This window comes from Carcharhinus amblyrhynchos, chromosome 11 (genome assembly GCF_965287045.1).
Source record: "Carcharhinus amblyrhynchos chromosome 11, sCarAmb.v2.hapA, whole genome shotgun sequence".
Taxonomy (NCBI): Eukaryota; Metazoa; Chordata; class Chondrichthyes; order Carcharhiniformes; family Carcharhinidae; genus Carcharhinus; species Carcharhinus amblyrhynchos.
Window position 1 is genome coordinate 55,434,173 of NC_137334.1, and position 22,350 is coordinate 55,456,522.

The following is a 22,350-nucleotide window of genomic DNA, read 5'->3' on the forward strand; positions in this document are numbered from 1 at the left end:
ATGACAGCAATTTATTATTTTTCTCCAATCCTCTTGCAATGATGGCCAACATACCATGTTTTCCTAATTGCTTGCTGCACCTGCGTACTAACTTTGTGCTCCTTACATGAGCATACCCAAGACTCTGAACATCAACATTTAGGTTTCACACCTTTTAAAAAAAATTCTGTTCTTTTATTCTTATGATCAAAGTGAAGAACTTCACACTTCCTTATATCATACCCCATCTGATATCTTGTTGCCCATTTACCCAACCTGTCTATGGTTGGAATTCTCCAACTTTGCCCACAGCTGGGATTCTCCAGTCCCACTGCAGTGAATGGAGTTTTGTTTTAGCACCAAATTCTCCATTCTCAGGGCACACAACATTGGAGAATCCTGGCCCTATCTCTTTACAGCTTGAGTTCTCTCCACAGCTTAACTTTCTACCTATCTTGATGTCATCAGCAAACTTAGATGATCTAAGTCATTAATATAGATGCTGCATACCAATGTACAGACACAGCAGTGGTATATTTTACATTTCAAGTTGTGCACTATTGGAACAAATTGACATTTGCATCAAATGGTGAATTAATGAAAAATCTTTAAAAGAAATGAACAAGATGTCCATTCAACGAAGAACAGAAGTGTTCAAATTCAATATAAACTGTTTGAGTCCAGAAAATAACACCGGACAACAAAAACAATTTAGAAGGGCTGAAGACTTAATCCAGTGGTGGCACAGTGGTTAGCACTGCTGCCTCATAACACCAGGGACACAGGTTCAATTCCTAGCTTGGGTCACTGTCTAGTGTGGAGTTTGCACATTCTCCCTGTGTCAGTGTGGGTTTCCTCCCATAGTCCATGGATGTGGGGGTTAGGTGGAATAGCCATGCTAAATTGCCCTTTAGTGTCAGTGGGACTAGCTAGGGTAAATGCATGGGGTTGTGGGGAGAAGGCCCGGGTGGGATTGTGGTCAGTGCAGATCTGATGGGCCAAATGGCCTCCTTCTGCACCTCAGGGATTCTATCGTTTAATAACCTTATACCCCAAGGCATATGAACATAAGAAATAGGAGCAGGAGTAGGCCATCTAGCCCCTCGTGCCTGCCCCGCCATTCAATAAGATCATGGCTGATCTGTCGTGGCTCAGTTCCACCTTCCCGCCCTCTCCCCATAACCCTTAATCCCCTTGCCTATTAAAAACCTATCTACCCGCGTCTTAAATATATTTAGCGAGGCAGCCTCCACCACTTCAACGGGCAGAGGATTCCAGAGATTCACCACCCTTTGAGTGAAGAAGTTCCTCCTCAACTCTGTTCTAACCCCCCCCCCCCCCCTTTATCATGAGGCTGTGCCCTCTAGTCCTACTGTCTTTTCTGAGCGGGAAGAGCCTCTCCACCTCTATCCTATCCATCCCATTCATCATCTTATATGTCTCAATGAGATCTCCCCTCATTCTTCTAAACTCTAACAAGTACAAGCCTAGTTTATTCAGCTTCTCCTCATAGCTCAACCCCCTCAACTCCAGTATCAGCCTAGTAAACCTCCTCTGCACTCCCTCCAAGGCCAAAATATCCTTGCGTAAGTGTGGCGACCAAAACGGCACACAGTACTCCAGCTGCGGCCTCACCAGTGCCCTGTACAGTTGCAGCAAGACCTCCCTACATTTATATTCTATCCCCCTCACTATGAAGGCCAGCATCCCATTCGCCTTCCTGACCACCTGCTGCACCTGCAGGCTGGGTTTTTGCGACTCATGCACAAGGACCCCGAGGTCCCTCTGCACCGTTGCATGCTGCAGTTTTTCGCTATGTAAATAATAGTCCTTCCTACCATTATTCCTCCCAAAGTGGACAACTTCACACTTGCCAACATTAAATTCCATTTGCCAGTTCCTGGCCCATTCACCCAGCCTATCTAGATCCTTCTGCAGACTTCCCACACCCTCCGCACAATTTGCCGTTCCACCAATCTTGGTGTCATCAGCAAATTTCGACACCATATACGCAGTTCCCTCCTCCAGATCATCTACATAAATGATAAATAGCTGAGGCCCCAGCACCAACCCCTGGGGCACTCCACTAGTCACCAACTGCCAATCCAAATAGCACCCACTGACCCCCACTCTCTGCCTCCTATTTGACAGCCAATCCCCTATCCACACTGACACCCTACCCCCAACTCCATGCCCCCGACCTTCTGTAATAACCTCTTGTGCGGCACCTTATCAAACGCCTTCTGAAAATCAAGAAAGACCACATCCACCGGCTCTCCTCTATCCACCGCCCTAGACACATCATCCTCATACCCTGCATTTAAAAAAAAAATCAGCTTTGGGATGATCAACCTCACTATTATTTGTATTAATTTTACAACAAAAGAACAGAAGTTATTTTGTTACAATGTGGGCACCAGTCTGTAATATTGTGGATATATACGGTGCATTTGTGGTCTCTATTGCGAGATTAACTTCATCCAGTTTGGTGTCTGAATGTAACAACACTGAAAAATACTTCTGAATTTGAGAGAGATGGATGCAAAGACAAATTTAACAAATCACAATGGGAATAAAACACAAGAACATATTTGCAAAGGGAAATCCCTGAAGCTGGAAATTTGGTGCAACACTGGACTTCTAATTAGCTTTTATTAACATAAACAAAATCTGTTAAACAGCAAGAAAAATAAAAAATTACCGGCCTGCTGTCACTCCATTCCCAAGAGCCTTTGGAATCTGGATTTCTTTTGTTCAATCCAATCCAAAACCATCGTTCATCACTGTAAAAAGGAAAAATTAACCAAAAACAGGTTTAGGAAACAGGGTTAGACCACTCAGCCCCTCAAGTGCAGATCACGGTTGATGTGTATCTCAATTACATTTACATCCTTGTGTTCCAAAAGCCTCAAAATTGTTATTTAACAAAAATCTCTCAGCTTCCATCTTTAAAATTTCAATTAATCCAGCATCTATCACAACCTTATGTGGACCAAGTGACAGGCTACCCCTTGTGTGAAATGATGTTTCCTGATTTGATTCTCAAATGTCTAGTTTTAAAGTCAAGATGCAGGGATATAGTTCTTTGTATCTACCTCATTGAGTTGCATAATCATTTTAAACCCAAATTCAGGAAAATACAAATCAGGTTTCCGCAACCTGTCCTTGTATTTGAATCCTTCATGCCTGGGTATTCTCTTGGATAATTTGCATTTCTGGTTACCATTCGTAACTATCTACTATACAAATGTGTACATGGATACCTGAACTGCTTTGAGCTTCCAAAGATCCTAGTCTCTCATCATTTGTCATTCTCAGATCCAAAGCTGATGATGTCACACTTCACATTGTACCAGATAGCGTTCAGTTACATTGCTTTCATTTAAATACTGTACAATCAACCATTCACATTACAAACCAGTTATGCTACTGCAACAAGCACAGAGAAAGCAGCAAGAGCAGCCCAACATCATGTGCACCCGGTCCGTTTACACAATGCAGTTGTGCTCTCCCTCCCAACCACAAGCAAAAACCCTGAAAGAATGTCTGCAGGCTTTATTTTTCTTAAACTGCAGTACAATAGGAATCATGAATCATATTAGACATGGTATTTACTTGTGTTAACCTGATCTGCCAAAGAAATTTAGGAGAACATGTGCGCAGAGAACCCACACAGAACACAACAGAGCTCCATTGTAACGCTCCCACTTGGCAAAACAATGTTCAATCTGATTTTTAAAAATCCTTCTTTGTATAATAGATAAGCCACTCAGCAGAACAAAAGGCATAATCATTAAAACAGCTGGGTATGTACCATTGCAGAAATAAGGAATATACATCAACAAGATGCTTCAATGCATCATTTTACATAAAGACACCATTGCCTGATATGCTGTTATACCATCTAGGACAGCACTTCACACCTACTGCAGCGTACTGATGCTCTAATTTCCCTTGATGTCCAGGTTTCTAGTAATTAAAGTACGTTTGCCCCCTCAAAGTTACTCCAATACTAGCTTGAAAGTACACCAATATTATGCTGTATAATCAGCTGATAATGAACCCAATAAAGGTAACTATTCTAAATCTAATATACTTTTACAATAAAGTTTTAGGAGGGTCCTATCTCAACACTATACATACACATAGGTGGTAGGATAGTGCTTTTGAAACTGAGAGAAAGAATCTTCAGTATCATCCCTCCTTTGCTCACTAATTGATTAGCAGTCTTGTGTGAACATATGCCCTGGTGGACCCAATTCCCATTTTTTGTGCTGTAGGTAAAAGTAATTCTATACAATTCATTAATGGGACTCTTATCACAAGATATGGGATGCAGAATTAGGCCATTCGGCCTATCGAGTCTGCTCCATCATTCGGTCATTGCTGATATGATCATAGATCATAGAACCCTACAGTGCAGAAAGAGGCCCTTCGGCCCATCGAGTCTGCAGCAAACAATTCCACCCAGGCCCGACCCCCATATCCCTACACATTGTACCCACTAATCCCTCTAACCTACGCATCCCTGGATTTTAAGGGGCAATTTCTTTAGCTTGGCCAATCAACCTAACCCGCACATCTTTGGTCTGTTGGAGGAAGCTGGAGTACCCAGAGGAAACCCACACAGACATGAGGAGAATGTGCAAACTCCACACAAACAGTGACTCAAGCTGGGAATCAAACCCAGGACCCTGGAGCTATGAAGCAGCAATGCTAACCACTGTGCTACCATGCTGCCCATATGTTTCTCAATCCCATCCTCCTGCCTTTTCCCTATAACCTTTCCCCCTTACCAGTCAAGAATCTACCTTGGTCTTAAATACGCTGACTTGGTCTCCACAGCCTTCTGTTACAATGAATTTTACAGATTCACCATCCTTTGGCTGAAGAAATTCCTCATCTAGGTCATCCTTTTACTCTGACGCTGTGCCCTCAGATCCTAATCTCTTCTACTAACAGAAACATCTTTCCCATGTCCACTCTACCCAGACCTTTCAATATCCTGCAAGTTTGTGACGATAAATCATGTGCATATGTAAAGTTAGCTACTTTGGTTACATGGCTGTAAAGAATAAATAATGGTTGGGAAGAAATGCGGGTGGTGTCACATAAGCTACCAAGGAGAGATTTTGAATCAACTACTCTCGAAATATTTGGCAACCTTGGCTTTGAGTGAACGATGCAGAAGTAGAAGGTTTTTCCACAAAATAACAGACAATGCTTCACATTTTCTTACCAAATTAATTTATATGCTGGCTCTCTCAGCATTTGGCATCAAAGTTTGCAATTAAGCTCAATAAGATGGATTGTCAAGCTGGCTAAAATTGAAAAGCTATCGTGATCCACTTGAAAAAATTAGTCCCTTATTTTCTAATGAAATATGTTTTTTTGAAAGAAAAATTATCTTTGAACACAGAATATTGATGCCACACATTCAAGACATTGTTAATCTGGTTACACAGATGTAGGCAAGTATGAAGGAGTACATAATCAGATTCACTTCCTAGAATAATTAATAATGGCATCACAATGAAGAAATTTGGGAACCCCGGGATAATACACAGCGGTGCTCTCTCACGGACTCTCAGAGGCAGGCTAGACACGCCATCTCTTTTGCATGCATGTATAGCTACTATAGAAACCAGGTATGGTTCTCGCAGCCTTACTATTATCAGGGTTGTCAGATTGTGTCGATACCTTTTTGTCTTCTTTCCTAGATGATTGCCCTCTTTTTATATATACTTATGCCTATTATTATTCTATCTTATTATTGCATGGAAAACAGCATTCAGCAGATTGATGATCATCTTGGCACTTTTGAATGAACTGAACAGTACATTGTCGCCAGATGGGTCAAAATTCTGAAACACTGTTCCAAATGATCACTAGCATGGTCAAAACCAATTCCCCTCGCTGTACAGACTTCATCTTGCCTATGCTCAACAACATTTCAAAGCTTTCACACAGCTATCATGACCCAAGGTCAAAAAGAGTAGCCTTGATTTCTGAGGAGCCAGCTTCATGCTCCACGTTACACATTAAATAATGATGGGAGGAAAGAGGGCCTTAAAATAATGATGTTGCTGCTCATTGGGAAACAGGCACTGACCTGCATAATCCTGTGCTGGTCATCACCAACATGCTCATAGTGCAGTTTGTATTAGGCAGATTTGTGTGGCCCTTAACCAATGATTTCCAGCAATTTCAAAAGGAGCAATAACATCTTATGCAGTGGCCTGATGTCCATGAGAAATTGAGTTGCTTGCTCTGACAAATAAAGCACTAAGCATCTCTCGAATGACTGCAGGTTAACTGAAATCAACTTTGCCCTGCAACAACTTGAAAAGAATCTCATGCAGAAAAATGCTGTGGTAACCTTGATGACCACTGATTATGCCATTCCTACATTTAGTTCAACTGTCTAATCTGTCTTCAGCAACAGGAATTCTTGAAAAATCCAAGTTAAGTACACTTCATCTTAGAACTCAGCTTCACAGGCAAATAGTGACTGGAAGGTATCCACCTTTGGTACTACACCTCACCTGTCTGTTACTGTTCCTTTGCATCTCTGCTTTCTCTGAAGAACAACCTATTCCTGATAATTTGACATAATTTTTTACACCACAAAATGTTTGAGGCATGGAATAATTTTGCTTCAGAGTTGAAATTTCAACATCTAAAAATTAAAGCAAATAATGTTAATTGAGCTGATCTGAATTCAGGAACAGATTGTATGTTCTTATTGGAAATCTGTGGATGAAACAATACCTAAAAATAGCAATGTTAAATCAGGCCAAAATAAATACGACAAAAACATAATATTCCTCTCCATCCAAAAATTCAAGATAATACATTTTTTGTGCACTTTGAATATTTGACGTGCATTATGATATTGAAATAAAATTCTTGCCCATTTTCACTAAGACTTTGCCACCCCAAGTTATGTGCAAGCAAAAATTATGAGGTACCACCTTGTAGATGAAGATCTGTTGAATGTTTTCAGCTGACATCCAACCTTCTGTACAACCCAAAACAGCTTCTGATGTACACACATCTAACTACAAACTAGGTATTTGGCATTCAAGGAATTACAGTTTACAAACTATACAAAGCCAAGCATGGAAGCAATAAAGTTAAATCATGCATTTCTTTCTGCATCTTTACTTACCTAATTGTACTTCTCAGCAAGTTATGAAGATATAATATCTCATCACTGTGACTGAAACTTGGCAAGTGTGCTCCAAGTGCCTCACAGAATCGTTCAGCCTCTTCCCAAGTTCTCTTTCGTACCACTCTCTCATGATGAAAAACCTACAAGGGTAAATTTGTTAACAATGGTACTTTTGGTGCTTTGTTATGAGTTGATATATAGTTCAATATGGAAGAAAACATTTAACTTGGTTCACCACACCATTCCTCCTCCAACACCTCTCCGTTGTCTCCCAGCTCACTGGGGCTGCTCTCACATGGTTCCATTCTTATCCATTTAATCAAAGCCAATGAATCAATTGCAATGGCTTGTGAAATAATGGAATCTGGAACTCGCTGTCTGAAAGGGTGGTGGACGCAGAAATCCTCATAACATTTAAGTAGTATTTAGATCTTTACTTGCATTGCCAAGGCATACAAGGTTTGGACCAAGCGCTGGAAAATGGGATTAGAATAGTCAGGTTGTTTGTCTTTGAATGCCACAGACAATATGGGCTGAAGGGTTTTTTCCTGTACTGTATAACTCGATGACTGCCTGCCCTCAAATTTTAACCTCAAGAATCTAATCCAGCTCCACCTGCTCCTCCTCAGCAGCATCATCTGAAGGTGGGCATTTAGTTTTCACACGTATGCTTATGACGCCCACCTTTTCCTCACGCCGCCACCACCACCACCACCTCACTCAACCTTTCTACTTTTGCCAAATTGTGAAACTGCTGTTCTGGCACTCAGTCTTGATTGAGCAGAAATTCTCCAATTAAATATTGACAAGACTGAAACCATTGTTTTCAGCCCTCACTCCAAATTTGTTTCCCAGCTACCAACTCCATCTGTCTCCCAGTCAACAGGTCAATATTGAGCCTGTTTGTTAATAACCTTGGTGTCAAATCTGATCTCAAGAGGAACTTCCGAGCTTGTATTTGTGCCATCAATAAAAGTTCCTTAATGTTGTTAAACTTTACCCATCCCAGCTCATTTGCTGCTGTAAGCCTCATTCATGCCTTCAGTATCTCTAGATTCAACTATTCCAACACACTTATACCCAACGTACACCTCAAGGTTTGAATTTTACATTTCCCCTTGCTGGGTTCTGAGGTGGGTGCTACATGAAATTGTGTGGATGGGAATTCCTCTGAGTTCCTGCCCAACCCAATCACAGAGTGATTTTACACTGGGATGGGGAGGTACTCAGATAGGTAACACTTATCCCAATCAAGGATCTTAAATGACCACTTAAGAGCCATTTCCTGCCTGGAGAATGGAATACAGCCTGGGGGGGGGGGGGGGGGGGGGTGTGTGTGTGTGTGTGTGTGTGTGTGTGTGTGTGTGTGTGTGTATGTGTGTGTGTGTATGTGTGTGTGTGTATGTGTGTGTGTGTGTGTGTGTTGGGGGGGGGGGGGAGCACGGTGCGCGCGCCACCTCCACCAGAAGCCCCTTTTGTCCAGGGGCACCCTCCCCTTAAGGCCCAGTGACTCCTGGACATCCCTCCCCACCTAGCCTATTTCCCCACCCATCCACCTCCAAAATGCCAATCACTTCCCTGGTAACCGCCCCCAGACCTTTCCTCCCTCTCCATCCTGGGACCCCTGACACTTGCTTTTTCCCTTTGGTTCCCTGGACTCCGGCTCAGGAAGCTTCTAGCAGTGTTTGTTCCAGCCACTGCAGCACTATTCTAGGAGGACTGGAGAACTACCAGCCAGATTGGCTGGCAGCTCTCCAAGGTGGGACTTCCTCCTGAATGAGGGGCGGAGTCCTGCCTTACAGCCAAATCGACTCATTAGCAGTGGGGGGAGCCGATGGGGACTCTTGGATGGTGAGGGCTAATCCTAAAAATTCTGGCCTGAATCATCAAAAACTCTGCTCCCTTGTCTTAATTTACAAGAAAGCTGGTTCCCTTATTACCCTGAACTGTGTTAGAAACTCCCACTACCATATCCTCCAACCCTCACTCATTTTCAATTGCTGTTCATTATATTACATGGCCAACAGTCTGGGTTGGATTTGAACACCAAGCATGGAAATAAATCAGAATATTATGACACAGAGACAGATTATCACATTTATAAAATTGAGGCCAGTGAAAAATCAACGTCAGATCAGCAGTACCATCAGGCCCCTGTGCATTGACTTTGATGGATTCAGAACTGAAGGCAGCATACACTGAAGATGGCCAGAAATGATATCCTGCAAACAACACAGCCTGGACCTCTAAACATGCCATCTCAAACATTTCCCAACTTGTAGCCACACTGTACTTCAGAGGCTGGATGTCAGAGACAACCTGCACAGAGCACAAACAAGTCTCTGTTCAAATCCCAAACATGTTGCCGCTATTGATGTACTAAACAAAGTGTCATACAAACTGTTTTGAAAGAACCTAAATTAACATGGTGTTCCAGACAACTATTCATGTCATCTATTCATAGGTCTTCTGCTAATGGCACTCAAGTCACGATTGGGAGTGGAAGCAATGGCTGCCTTTGGGAGTTGGCATTCCTGGGTGACATAAGAACATAAGAAATAGGAGCAGGAGTAGGCCATCTAGCCCTTCGAGCCTGCCCCGCCATTCAATAAGATCATGGTTGATCTGTCGCTGCTCAGTTCCACTTTCCCGCTTTCTCCCCATAACCCTTAATCACAGCCAGGTTAAATATTAGAATCTTAAACTATGGGGTGGCACAGCAGCTGGCACTGCTGTCTCACAGCACCAGGAATCAGGTTTGATTCCCGGTTTGGGTTGCTGTTTGTGCGGAGTTTGCGCGTTCTCCCCATGTTGGCGTGGGTTTCCTCTGGGTGCTCTGGTTTCCTCCCACAGTCCAGATTAGGTGCATTGGCCATGCTAAATTCTCCCTCAGTGTACCCGAACAGGTGCTGGAGAATGGCAACCAGGGGATTTTCATAGTAACTTCATTGCAGTGTTAAGGTAAGCCTACGTGTGGCAAATAAATAAGTAAACTTTATTAGTTCTAAGACATGGCAACAAGGTATCACTACAATAAATCATGTTATGGACAGCAATGATACTACCAGTCATCTCAATGCCCAAGAGGGGAAAAATGTGTCCTCCCAATTGCCATGGCCTCAGCCAACTTTATATCCCAAAATGCTCCCTTAGTTTTCTTCCTCTTTTCAGCACTATTTTCCCTTTCTTTCCTTTACAGAAAAATACTATTCTATAGACAATACTATTCTTGAATGTCTAAGTGTCAGACAGCAAATATTGGCAAACTATTTGACCGTGGGTGCTATCACAACTGGACCTTATCCTGCCTGCTTCTCATGTTCACATGAGATATTTCTAGTAGTAATCAAGAATGTGGATGTTATCCAATTATTTTGATATGTTAGCCAACTTTCACTTTCCTGCTCTATTTTGTGTCTTCAAATATAGTAAAATGGTCAATGCTAAGTGCAGAGCTCAGTTCCTGAGAATTTTTGCTGTGGGAATGGTTTCCCCAAAGGAACATGCTGCCAGATCTCTTAGAAGAATGGTGGTAAATATGCCTATTTCACTAATCAACAAACCAAAAATATTGCCTTATTCTGCTCAAATGTGGGAAAAACAACTGAAGATGAAATTAAGAACATAAGAACATAAGAAATAGGAGCAGGAGTAGGCCATCTAGCCCTTCGAGCCTGCCCCGCCATTCAATAAGATCATGGCTGATCTGTTGTGGCTCAGTTCCACTTTCCCGCCCTCTCCCCATAACCCTTAATCCCCTCTCTTATCAAGAACCCATCAACCCGCTTCTTAAAAATATTTAGCGAGGCAGCCTCCACCACTTCAACGGGCAGAGAATTCCAGAGATTCACCACCCTTTGAGTGAAGAAGTTCCTCCTCAACTCCGTTCTAAACCGCCTCCCCTTTATCTTGAGGCTGTGCCCCCTAGTCCTACTGTCTTTTTTGAGCGGGAAGAGTCTCTCCACCTCTATCCTATCCATCCCATTCATCATCTTATACGTCTCAAATGAGATCTCCCCTCATTCTTCTAAACTCTAACGAGTACAAGCCTAGTTTATTCAGCCTCTCCTCATAGCTCAATCCCCTCAACTCCGGTATCAGCCTAGTAAACCTCCTCTGCACTCCTTCCAGGGCCAAAATATCCTTGCGCAGGTGCGGCGCCCAAAACTGCACACAGTACTCCTGTACACATCACATAAAATGGATGCTACTCTCACCTTGTAGCATTGATCAAGGTCTGCATTAGTCTGCCATCCAGTAGGACAAGGACCTGTTGGGTGAGTTTCCTCAGTTTCTGTGATATTGCCAATACTCTTCTTACAAATGGACATTGCTTTGAAGCTTTTACAGTTTTTGACCTCCCACCGTCCGAGAGCTTTTCCTGTCGCCATAACAACACATTCACCTGGAGATGCTGGAACAAGCAAGGAAATTCAGTCATTTGTTTTGACACAGAAATTTTCTGTTTTACAGAAATTGCCACTTTTGAAAGCTCCATCTAAAAACAAAGCCTTTATACATTCCCAATTACCCAGTAATTGCAGAAAGGGGGTATTACCTTTTTCCTAGAATGGATTAAATCATACTCTCACTGCTATTGCTCTCAAAGGTGTAGTCATCTTTGAGGTGAAGGTGACCATGTCCATTGTCTGGGGTGTTTGCTAGGGTTTGATGGGTACATAAGTGACTGCTATGGCTGATCTGTTGCCAAAAGGGTCTGCTAAAACTAGGACTGGATACCAGAGAGGATAGAGTTCTGAGCAAGTTTCTCTTTTGGGATTTCCTCTGCCTGCGTTTTCTCTCTATCCCTGATATGTAATTGTTTTTGAAGGAAGCCATATCCCATTTTATTCTGGTTGTACCAAAGTTGTCACATACAAGGGGTGTATGTGAGGTGGGCTTGCTGTACTCTTTAGTGATTTTGTCCTATATTGGTCCTCATCACGACCCAGATCTCACTTGTGGTCCCAAGTAGCTGTGACGATGCAACAGTGGCCATCCTCTGCCCACTTTGACTCTGCAGCTTTGGGATTTGTCTACATTGGCATGTGAAGACTGATTCTGGCAGAGTAAGAAATTGAGATCAATTTGTGGTCTAACAGTTTTGAAGACAGTTTAGCAATATATGTTGTGGGTCACATTGAGCTTGGCAAGATAGAGAAGATCCTGGTCAACCAAGGCACCCAGACCATCTTGTCTTGACTTGCCTTGCTACTGAACCAAAACAGGTCAGGTCAAGAGAGTGAAGTGTGCAAATCTCCTTCCCCATAAATCGAATTCATAGATCAAGTTCATCATACTTCTATCACAATGGTTTGTGGCAGTAACTGCTGTCAAGCTCTTTGACTCCACTGGCATCGTAAATAAATCCAATTGTATATTTGTCTGATAACCATTTGCCAGCACATTCCATTATCTGGAAAGTTAAACAGTGGAGGTAGAAAGCTGGTTTTAACCTATTATAGCCTAAAAGGTGCCGAGGCTAAATGCAGCCCAATGCATTCCCACCACTCCTCTCCCCACACTCCCCAACTGCCAGTTAAGATGATCTAACTCACTGCTTACAGGAAATCAGTCCTGGGATCACCTTGATCTACATGGTTCAGTTCTAACTTAGATACGGCATTCACTAACTGAGCTAATGGGAATGAGCTGAAATTTTAGTTTTAATAACAAAAGATTATTTACTCTTAAGTACCTACCTGGCTGATATGCATTCCAGTTTGTATACATTACAGGCTCTTTCTCCTTGTGCGTAGTAAACCATGTATACTCTCCAGTACCATTCTTATCCTGAAAGCTAGTCCAGAAGTATTTGCCATTTTCTGTGGTCTGTTTTGCAATCAGGCTATTAATAAATTCTTGCTCAAACCTACAATTGAGAAAATATTAATTTACTTTTCAGAAACGAAACCAAAAGTTCTTTTCTATTGAGTAGAAGCCACAAAATGGATACTTCAAATTCATTCATCAGAGGATGCAGGTGTTGTGGACAAGGCCAACATTTATTGCTTATCCATAATTGCCTTTGAGAAGGTGGTGGTGAGTCACCTTCTTGAATACAATTAAGTGGCTTAGCTGCACTTTGAAATGCTTCGGTAAGAGTCTGGAGTTTGTTAGGATCTGATTAAGGACTATTAACATTTAAAATCTGAACATTCAGCAATTGACTGACAGAACTGTGCCGCAGGATTTCCCATTTCACAACCGAACTTTACCGTGCGCAGGAATTAAAAAAGCAAGCACTATTAAAAAGACTACAGTTTAGAATTACTTATGCAAGGCTCAATTCTACTTTTTAACTACCCCCCCCCACAATTCCTTTATACCTTAAAACAACCTTGAAGATTCATACCCTTCATTGGCAGTTAACCTAAAAAATGCCACAGCCCTCCCAATACACTTCATTTTTCCTCAAACGTTCCAGCTATTTTCAGAGGTGGTAATTTATGGGGATTCTTCCATAAGAACATAAGAAATAGGAGCAGGAGTAGGCCATCTAGCCCTTCAAGCCTGCCCCACCATTCAATAAGATCATGGCTGATCTGAGGTGAATCAGTTCCACTTTCCCGCTTTCTCTCCATATCCCTTAATTCCCTTCTCTATCAGAAATCTATCTACCCGTGACTTAAATATATTCAACGAGGTAGCCTCCACCACTTTAATGGGCAGAGATTCACCACCCTTTGGGTGAAGAAGTTCCTCCTCAACTCCATTCTAAACTGCACCCCCTCCCCCACTTATTTTGAGGCTGTGCTCTCTAGTTCTGCTATCCTTTCTAAGCGGGAAGAATCTCTCTACCTCTACCCTATCTAGCCCCTTCATTATCTTGCCTTTTGACGAGGCAACACTCAAACTTTTAGTCAATACCCGAGGGTGATGGATGAACTACTTGCTTCTGTCAGAAAACACACATGGATGGATAAACTAAATAGAGATCAACAGCCCAACTCGATCACAATATGCCATGCTTTGGGATGATCTCAAATGTAAACAAAATATTTTACCTTCAACATAATTCTTTAATTCTGTAACCCAATTGAATAATTAATATTTCTGATGAACGTAAGTTAAGTTCATTTATTAGTCATAAGTAACATCATTGTGATGTTAATGTAACAGTAACATCTGAATGAAGATTTGGCTGGCTGTCATTATCAAATCCCCCTAGTCACCACAGTCCGGTGCCTGTCCCGGCCAATTCACCTAACCAGCATGTCTTTCAGAATGGGTGGTGGTGGTGGTGGTGGTGGAGAAGAGAGAGAAGCCTGGTGGAAACCCAAGCAGATATGGAGAGAACATGGAAACTCCACCCATGCGGGGAATCAAACCCAGGTCCCTGCGCTGTGAAGCTGCAGTGCTAACCACTGTGCTACCGTGCCACCTCGATAATGACAGGTCTCTCTCCAGACTTCCTGATTCCACTAAGAGGTCCAGAGATGGGTCACCCATTGTTTGAAATTTTTCACCCCCATCTCCAGCTTAGACCTTGCATCATATGAGCAGTTTAGGTGGAATTCTCTCAAAACAGTTCTAAATGCCAAATTCACATAAAAACTGGAGCAAATTGCACTGGTTTTTTCAGCAGGATTTTCAAAATGAATCGCCCACACTCTGCATGGTAGAGTGCACTAATGCGAATCTCATTAAAAATCAGGGGTGGAACCAATTCCTGCTGGAGAGGCAGCTAAACAGAATGAAAAAAATCAATGCCGCACTTTACATTTCTACAAATTTTTTTGTTTGCTCTAAAGCTGCGTCTGAAAGCAACCCAAAGTATGTTGCAGCTAGTGCACCAAGGTGAAGTGCGGAACTAGAACGACTGCATGCTGTTTGAAAGAAAAAAAACATGATTTTTATATAAAATCACGGGAGAGATGTCACAATGCAACTGAATCATGACAAAGTGCATTCCTTGATATTTAGCAACTGAAAAACAATTTCATGCCGTTGTTATAAGAGTCACACTTTTCGCACATACAAATATTGGGCAGGATCCTCCACACCCACATCCACCACCACCACCACCCCAAAAACACAAATGTCTTTTGCAATGCCAAGGGCTGCCTGCCATAGACCAGCAAGAGAACCAGAAGTTCGCTCCCTACGATGCAGGAGAACTTACACTAGGGGCTCTCTGTCAGCAGGGGCAGATAATCTTTTTGGCAGGAGTAACCAGGATGTCAGGGGTAGGTTCTTTACCCAGAGGGTGGTGAGGGATTGGAATGCCCTGCCGGACGAAAAGGGATTGGTTTAGGTTAGAGGGTCATTGTTTTTTAACTGGTCGGCGCAACATCGTGGGCCAAAGGGCCTGTTCTGCGCTGTAATGTTCTATGTTCTATGTAAAACCCTATCCACTGGGTGGGATTCCATGGCCTTGCTTGAGCGAGACTGGAAATTCCTGCCTGAGGTCAACGGACAGCTCTGTTGTCCGCTCCTCGCCTCCTCCGATTTTGTGGCAGCCAAGTCAGCAGAATTCCAACAATTGTGTTGGAACAAGAATGGTTTTAAATTGTCACCATCTCCTAAAGTAGAAATTAAATCACAAGATTTTACACACCTGCTTTGTATTGTAAGATGACATTTTGCTTCAAACCCCACCATTGCTGATTCAACCTTGTAGCAGTAATTTCCATGCCTTTCCCAGGGCTTAAAAGGGAGAACATAAGATTTAGAGTTGTGTTAAAACTTCAAGAACAAAGGATGTAATAATTTTTTTATCTTATTGGTTTATATTTATGATCAATAATGTAGGAACATGCCATATATTAGCAAACATTAATTTATTATAAATGTAAGGGTTCATAATAAGAGTAATCTAAAAAATTCCAACTTTTGTAAACTCTTTCCCACCACCCCGCTGCCCCCCCCACCCATCTTCATCTACTTGGCTATTCTCATGCCAGTGTTCCACTGCAACCATCTGCCAGGCCCCATGTAACAGTAAATTAATGTAACTCATTTCCCTCGATGGGGAGTTCTAAGACTTCACACAATACATCTCAAATTAGATCAAACATTTGACAAGAATGGAGTTACAAGCACAAATTAATGTATTTCCAGCCCATAACATAGGTACATAAATACATGGAATTAAATAGCGTGAGAAACATCAACCGCTTAAAACTCAAATCAAGACAAGTCAATATTTAAATGAACTGATAATACCTGGGTGAAATGTTACTAAATTCAGATAACAATTACAATGAGCAAACTTTATAATACTTACAGTTGTGTTTCAAAATAATACTTCACTTCAATTTAGCCTGTGTATATTTAAAGCCACCAGAAACCTGTAAATTTCAAGGCTAACCTAAAAGAATCAACTTGATGCAGTGCACAAGTTACCATACAATATAAAGATTACCTCATTCTGAGGGCATCCTATATCAGACAGACCTGTTTCATTCCTAATTCTTCCTGGTTTCTTACATACATATGGTAGCTTGTGGTCACAGTCTGTCAAGCTCCACCGACCCCACTGTGGGATAAGAAAAATTTCAAGTTTTACCACCAATAAGTTCACATTCTCCTAGCACAATAATCTATATAAAAGGAAGAACTTACAATTACATATTTATGACTTCAGGACATCACTTTTTACAGCCAATGAAACATTTCATAGTTGCTATTGTAACGTAGGAGCCACAGCAACGTCCCACAATCATGTGATCATGATTGCTGTTAGTGATATTTGATGAAGAATGAATATTGGCCAGGACACCAGGGAGAATTTCTGTGGTCATCTTCAAATGGTGTCATGGGAAATTTTGTATCCACCTGAAACGTTAATGATTCATCCAAGGGACTGCACCTCCTAACATGCAGCACTCCCCTTAATACTGCACTCGAGTGTTAGCATAGACCTTGGATGGGACTTTCCGGCCATGCTCACTCCAAAACTGGAAAATCCCACCCGAGGACCTTTGCATGATCCGCATATTCCCCCTCCCCACCTGCTACAATTACCAAGGTGGGCAGGACGGGAAAACTCCCCTCACTTGTGTTCAAATCTCTGGAGTCTGACTTGAAACTAAATGTGCCATGGCCAGTACTGGAAATTCCAACTGATGTCACATTCAACAGGCAGACTTAAAAGCCAGTACATTACCAACAAAAAATAGAGTAATTCGTATTAAAAACTTAAATTAGTAAAATGATGCAATATGTTCAGGAAGAAGAAACATGTCAGAATTCAGAATTTACAGATCTATGATATTATGGATTAAGTCTGACGCTCAAAGGAATTGCTCTTAAATTGTTTTTGTTATTTTTCTTTGAAGGTTTTCATTGTTCTATTAACACTTTGGGGAGGTCAAATAGAGAAGATGATGGTCCTAAAACAGTCAGTACGTCAGTCAGCCACCGGTTAAGCTTTCATTATTATTTACAAGTAATCCAACCTGGATAGCCGATAAACAGTCTGACTCAGTTTGACATTGGATGTTTTCAACCAACAACAACTTCCAAAACTGTTCCTTTTTGTGTCCATTTTACACTCAGCTTACTAAAACATTAGTTACAGAGGGCTTTTCAGAGTGACTGGAATTTTTCTGGGTATCTTAAATCTGGCATTAACACCTATGTCATAAGCATAGTTTTTGCAATAGGAGGTCAAATAACTAACAACTTGATCAACCAGTTGTAACCATCATTATCATAATTAAAACTTTTTAGCCACACCTTAATTATTAGGTTGAATTTCCAGGCTGACCACCCAGCAGAATTGGACAATGGTGCCTCAACAATACTGGGCAAAGGATTAACCACCAACCTCTCAATCACTCTAATGCAGCAACATTTCTTGAAGTTTCTCCTGGCTGGCTTTGATGGCCCCTTGAGTCACAGTAGGCCCAATTAAAATATTGAATGTGGTCCTATGACATTTGACTGAACTAGTTGGACTGTGCAGTGTGAATATTCTGACCAATGTTAGTTGGCAGCCTGGCTGAAGAGGATCCCAAAGGCAAGTTCCTTTCGTAGGGCCAGGAGGAGCTGGAATTCTTCACCAAGCACCAGAAACCAGATTGCCACTTAGTATCTTTCACTTCCCTGACATTGGGGCCCTTCTCAGTGTCATGGAGAATATTCTCTTTGCTTGCTAAAGGGGGCAGTTGAGAGCTGTTGGAATGCCTCAACATACTTGGACTTCAGCCTATTGTTATGCTAATAGCACAATGGCAGTGGTTAGCACTGCTGCCTCACAGCGCCAGGTACCCAGGTTTGTTTCCTGGCTTGGGTCACTGTCTGTGTGGAGTTTGCACGTTCTCCGCGTGTTTGTGTGGGTTTCCTCTGGGTGCTCCAGTTTCCTGCCACAATCTGAAAGACACGCTGGTTAGGTGCATTAAACCAAATAGGCACCGGACTGTGGCGACTAGGAGAATTTCACAGTAACTTCATTGCAGTGTTAATGTGAGCCTTACTTGTGACTAGTAAATAAACTTTAATAAGTCCCAGCCCTAAAAATGGAGCAGCAACTGGTTGGTATTGTCCATACCAAACTCCACCACAAGGGATTAGATACAGTTGGAAAAGAAAGAGAAACATTACATCCACACACAACCAACCATGTTGCCACCTGCAAGCACAACTCCTGAGAAGGCAGTGCACCAAAAAAAATACAATTGTTCTCTCCAGCTTATTAGACTGCTGAATTGACATTGAGTCGAAGAAACTATTAAACACAGATTCGGATAAGCACCCAATAAGAGGATGGCTGCAACAGCCAAGGTTTCCTCTATTATTGGTGTGGGCTACTCCCCTCGATGTTGGGGATGAGCTGTTGCCACAATGGCCTACAAGTTGGTCACATCCATTGCACTCACGTGGGAATGTGCAAAGGGAAGGAAAGCAAATGTTTGGGGGATGTTGGGACAGAATAGAAGTGTGAGCTATTCTATTATCGTAGACTGATGAAGGGGCATTGGGTTGCTCCAATGTAAATGCCTCTCTTTTTTTAAAGAAGGAGGAGCAGAAATAGACTCAAATCATACAAAAGAAACTTGAACTAAATAACATTTACACTATCCATTATACCCATTGAAGGTCTCAAACTGAGTCGATGCTAGGTTGTCATGGAGAGAATAATGCCTTTGGAATGCAGCAGGGGAGGAAAGAAGGGAAACTGTTTTTGATGGCTTAGGCAAGAAGCCATCCTTGGACATGCAGCATCCATACAGGCAGTAAAAATCTCTCAGGTTTCATGCAGCCAATATTAGGACAGTTGTCACTTTTCTGATTTTCAACCAAAAGTTTTAAAAATAAGTCTATTAATGAATTAAAGAAATATACTCCTAGAAGAGAGAATGTAGAAATAATGGATTAGTCATGACTTGCCTTGCCTGCATAGGATACACAGTGTTTTGTTGTGTTATAGAGAACAGAAGGTTGAGCCAGATCCCAGTAAGTGAAGGTCATGGAAGATCCATCTGACCACTTGAACCAGGCTGGGAACTGATTACTTCTTAATCCTGTCCAGATAGCATATGTGTAATCTGAAAAAAAAAATTAAGTAACAATAGCTAAGGAAAATCGGAAAACAGATCAACAGAAATTTACCACATTAAATCCTGGGATAATTTATAGGACAGTTCAACAAATAGCATAATTGAATTTTGATTTTGCAGATGGCAGATGAAGTTACAAGGATTTAAAACTGGAAATAACACCATTTAGGGGCTGGGGATTATAACAGTTCTACAATATACACCAAGGCATTGATAATTCCTTTTCTTATTCCTGAACTTAACCCATATTTCTTCATTCAATGACTCTTCTAGCATTTCATCCTCCAATTACTGACAATGTTTGGCCTTATTCACTGGGCTGATTGCATTTAACCATATCCCACTGATCACTAAACAACTCCTTTGTTGTCTATTTTCTACCCTTCTATCTGCTTTCTATGCTCACTTAGTAGTTTCCTGCCTTTCCTTTTTAGCATTGTTTCCCTCTCTCCTAATCTATGCCACATTCTTAACCCTCAACACCTGCATTGGGGTCTCCCTTTCCAAGTTCTCTGATCAGAAAATAAATGCATTTTGATTTGATTTGAAAGGGGAAAGGGCAGTGGGTGGAATTTTACCAGCCCTCCCGCCACAGGAATCGGAGCTGGCAAGGGGTGGAGCATGGGAAGGTCTGTTGACTTCGGGCAGGACTTTATGGCCTTACTCATCCCAAAACTGTAAAATCCTGCCTGAGATCAAAGGACCTGCCTGTACCTTTGGAAACTGAATAATTTTGCTAAATAAGATTTGTGTTGCAATTTCCACCTCAGTAATTGTCTTCACAAAACTTGGCTTGTAAATCCGATAAATTTCATTGGGGTCGGCTCCTTGAGGACTGTCAGCTTTGGTGATGCTGTTGGCCAGCTTTTGATAGTTTCCCAGGGTAATACCTGTTAGTTTAGATTTAACCAGGGCTCTTGCACTACTTGTACTGCTCAGAAAGAAATTAGAGTTTACATGGGCTCTTACCTTCATGAAGCTTGCTGACAATGAGCTCCACATCTGCTAACGAATGTATGCTGATGAGCTGGCTTTCATTGGATTTACAGGAATTGTTTGCATCATCCCATTTCAACTCTTTGGTGTTCATATAAAAGCAGAAGCCATTGAATTCCAGCCAGCCAGTTTCACATTCTGTACTGAAGTACTTCCAAGGATCTGGTAATAAAGCAGCCATAAATCAGCTTGTAAATTTCGTACAACCTCCACATTCTTTTCGCAATTTCCTTCTCTTATATTACCTTCCCACAGCATTAGTAGACCATACAGTTGTTGTTTTTGAAGAGCTCTTGCTACAGATATAAATTCTGGGATGCAGAAAATATCCTACCTTAAACTGGTTCAGGCATATCCTGGATGACCACTGTGTGTGTCTGGCTTCATGCAAATGCTAATTTGGGACCTAGGGCAGCATTTAATACCCTCCATCGTGGTCTGCTAGATGGTGGGGCATTGGCAGGTGGGGACCCCACCACTTTCCTCCTCTATTCCAATTAAATCCATGGTGCAAAGGCCTGCGGATGACTTTTCCGATTCTGCCAACATTTGAAGAAGGGATCAGGCATCAGGAAGGGGGAAAACCATGCCTGCCCTTACTGCTAATCCCCCATGACCCCAATGGCATGATCCTCCTACCACCATTTCTCACCTGTGGCTTTGGGGAGGTGGTTGGGGGGGGGATTTGTTTCACAAGTTTCCAGTGGTCACAACTGAAAAGGAGTGAGCAAATATACATCTTCAGAGCCAGCAGGAGTTGAACTAATTTCACTGGCTTCTGCAGCTGTGATCAGCCCCTCTCCTGTAGTCCTTTCCCTCCCTTAGGATTTACTTGAAACTGTCACCATGAATTTTACCAATTTTTTGTGATCCTTAGGTCTCCATGTAATGATGACCATGGTAAATACCATTAATATTGTAAAAACTCATCTAGTTTATGAATGCCCTTTGAGGAAGAAAATCTGCCTTGCCCACCTGGTCTGGCTTACATGCGACTCCAGAGCATTGTGGTTGGTTCTTAACTGCCCTCTGAAATGGTCTAGCAACCCACTCATTTCAAGGGCAATTGAAGATGGGCAACAAATGTTGGCCTTGCCAGGTGACATCCATATCCCATGAAAGAATGCATTTTTAAAAGCCAACTGTCTTTTTATTTTGTTCTTAAATAATTCTGTAACTGGTGGTTCATGGTTTGACATAATCCTTAAACAAAGGATCATTAAGAATCGATATTACCACGAGACAAAGTGGGCCAGTCATGCAGCTGGTCGAAACATCACAGAACATCCGAGCTGATTTTGCAACTTGAGATGTGTCACAAGGCAGATTACCAACACTGGAGCATTTGGGGAAGCAGCAAGTCAAAGTAAAGCATTTGCAAAGATAGCAAAACAATTTACCGTGGCAACAATTGTGCACAATTAACTGGATGACTGGAAAACATAAGAGATCATTTCCTGGCCACTGACCCACGAAGTTTTAACATGTACATTTGTCAGGATAACTGATAAAATTAAAATAACTTATCCACGCATAGGTACAATGAGCAAGTCATTCGAAATTAGAATTCTGGATTTGTGACAAGATATTCTCGAGTGGCTTCAAACTTACATTTTTCCAGAGAGTACATTTTCACAGTTTATTTGATTTGATTTATTATTGTTACAAGTATTGGCATAAGTAAAAAGTATTGTT

The 22,350-nt window shown here is 41.8% G+C and overlaps 1 protein-coding gene across 1 annotated transcript in view; it reads right to left on the bottom strand.

Annotated features, from left to right (window-relative positions):
- ly75 (lymphocyte antigen 75) overlaps positions 1-22,350 on the bottom strand; it is a 142,949-nt gene that overhangs the window by 69,031 nt on the left and 51,568 nt on the right. The window contains exons 7-14 of the mRNA XM_080199145.1: positions 20,629-20,817; positions 19,490-19,647; positions 16,521-16,634; positions 15,714-15,802; positions 12,856-13,025; positions 11,371-11,567; positions 7,151-7,293; positions 2,681-2,762 (exon numbers count right to left, since the gene is read on the bottom strand). Of these exons, the coding sequence (XP_080055271.1) occupies positions 2,681-2,762; positions 7,151-7,293; positions 11,371-11,567; positions 12,856-13,025; positions 15,714-15,802; positions 16,521-16,634; positions 19,490-19,647; positions 20,629-20,817 (1,142 nt within the window). The remainder of the gene's footprint in view (positions 1-2,680; positions 2,763-7,150; positions 7,294-11,370; positions 11,568-12,855; positions 13,026-15,713; positions 15,803-16,520; positions 16,635-19,489; positions 19,648-20,628; positions 20,818-22,350) is intronic.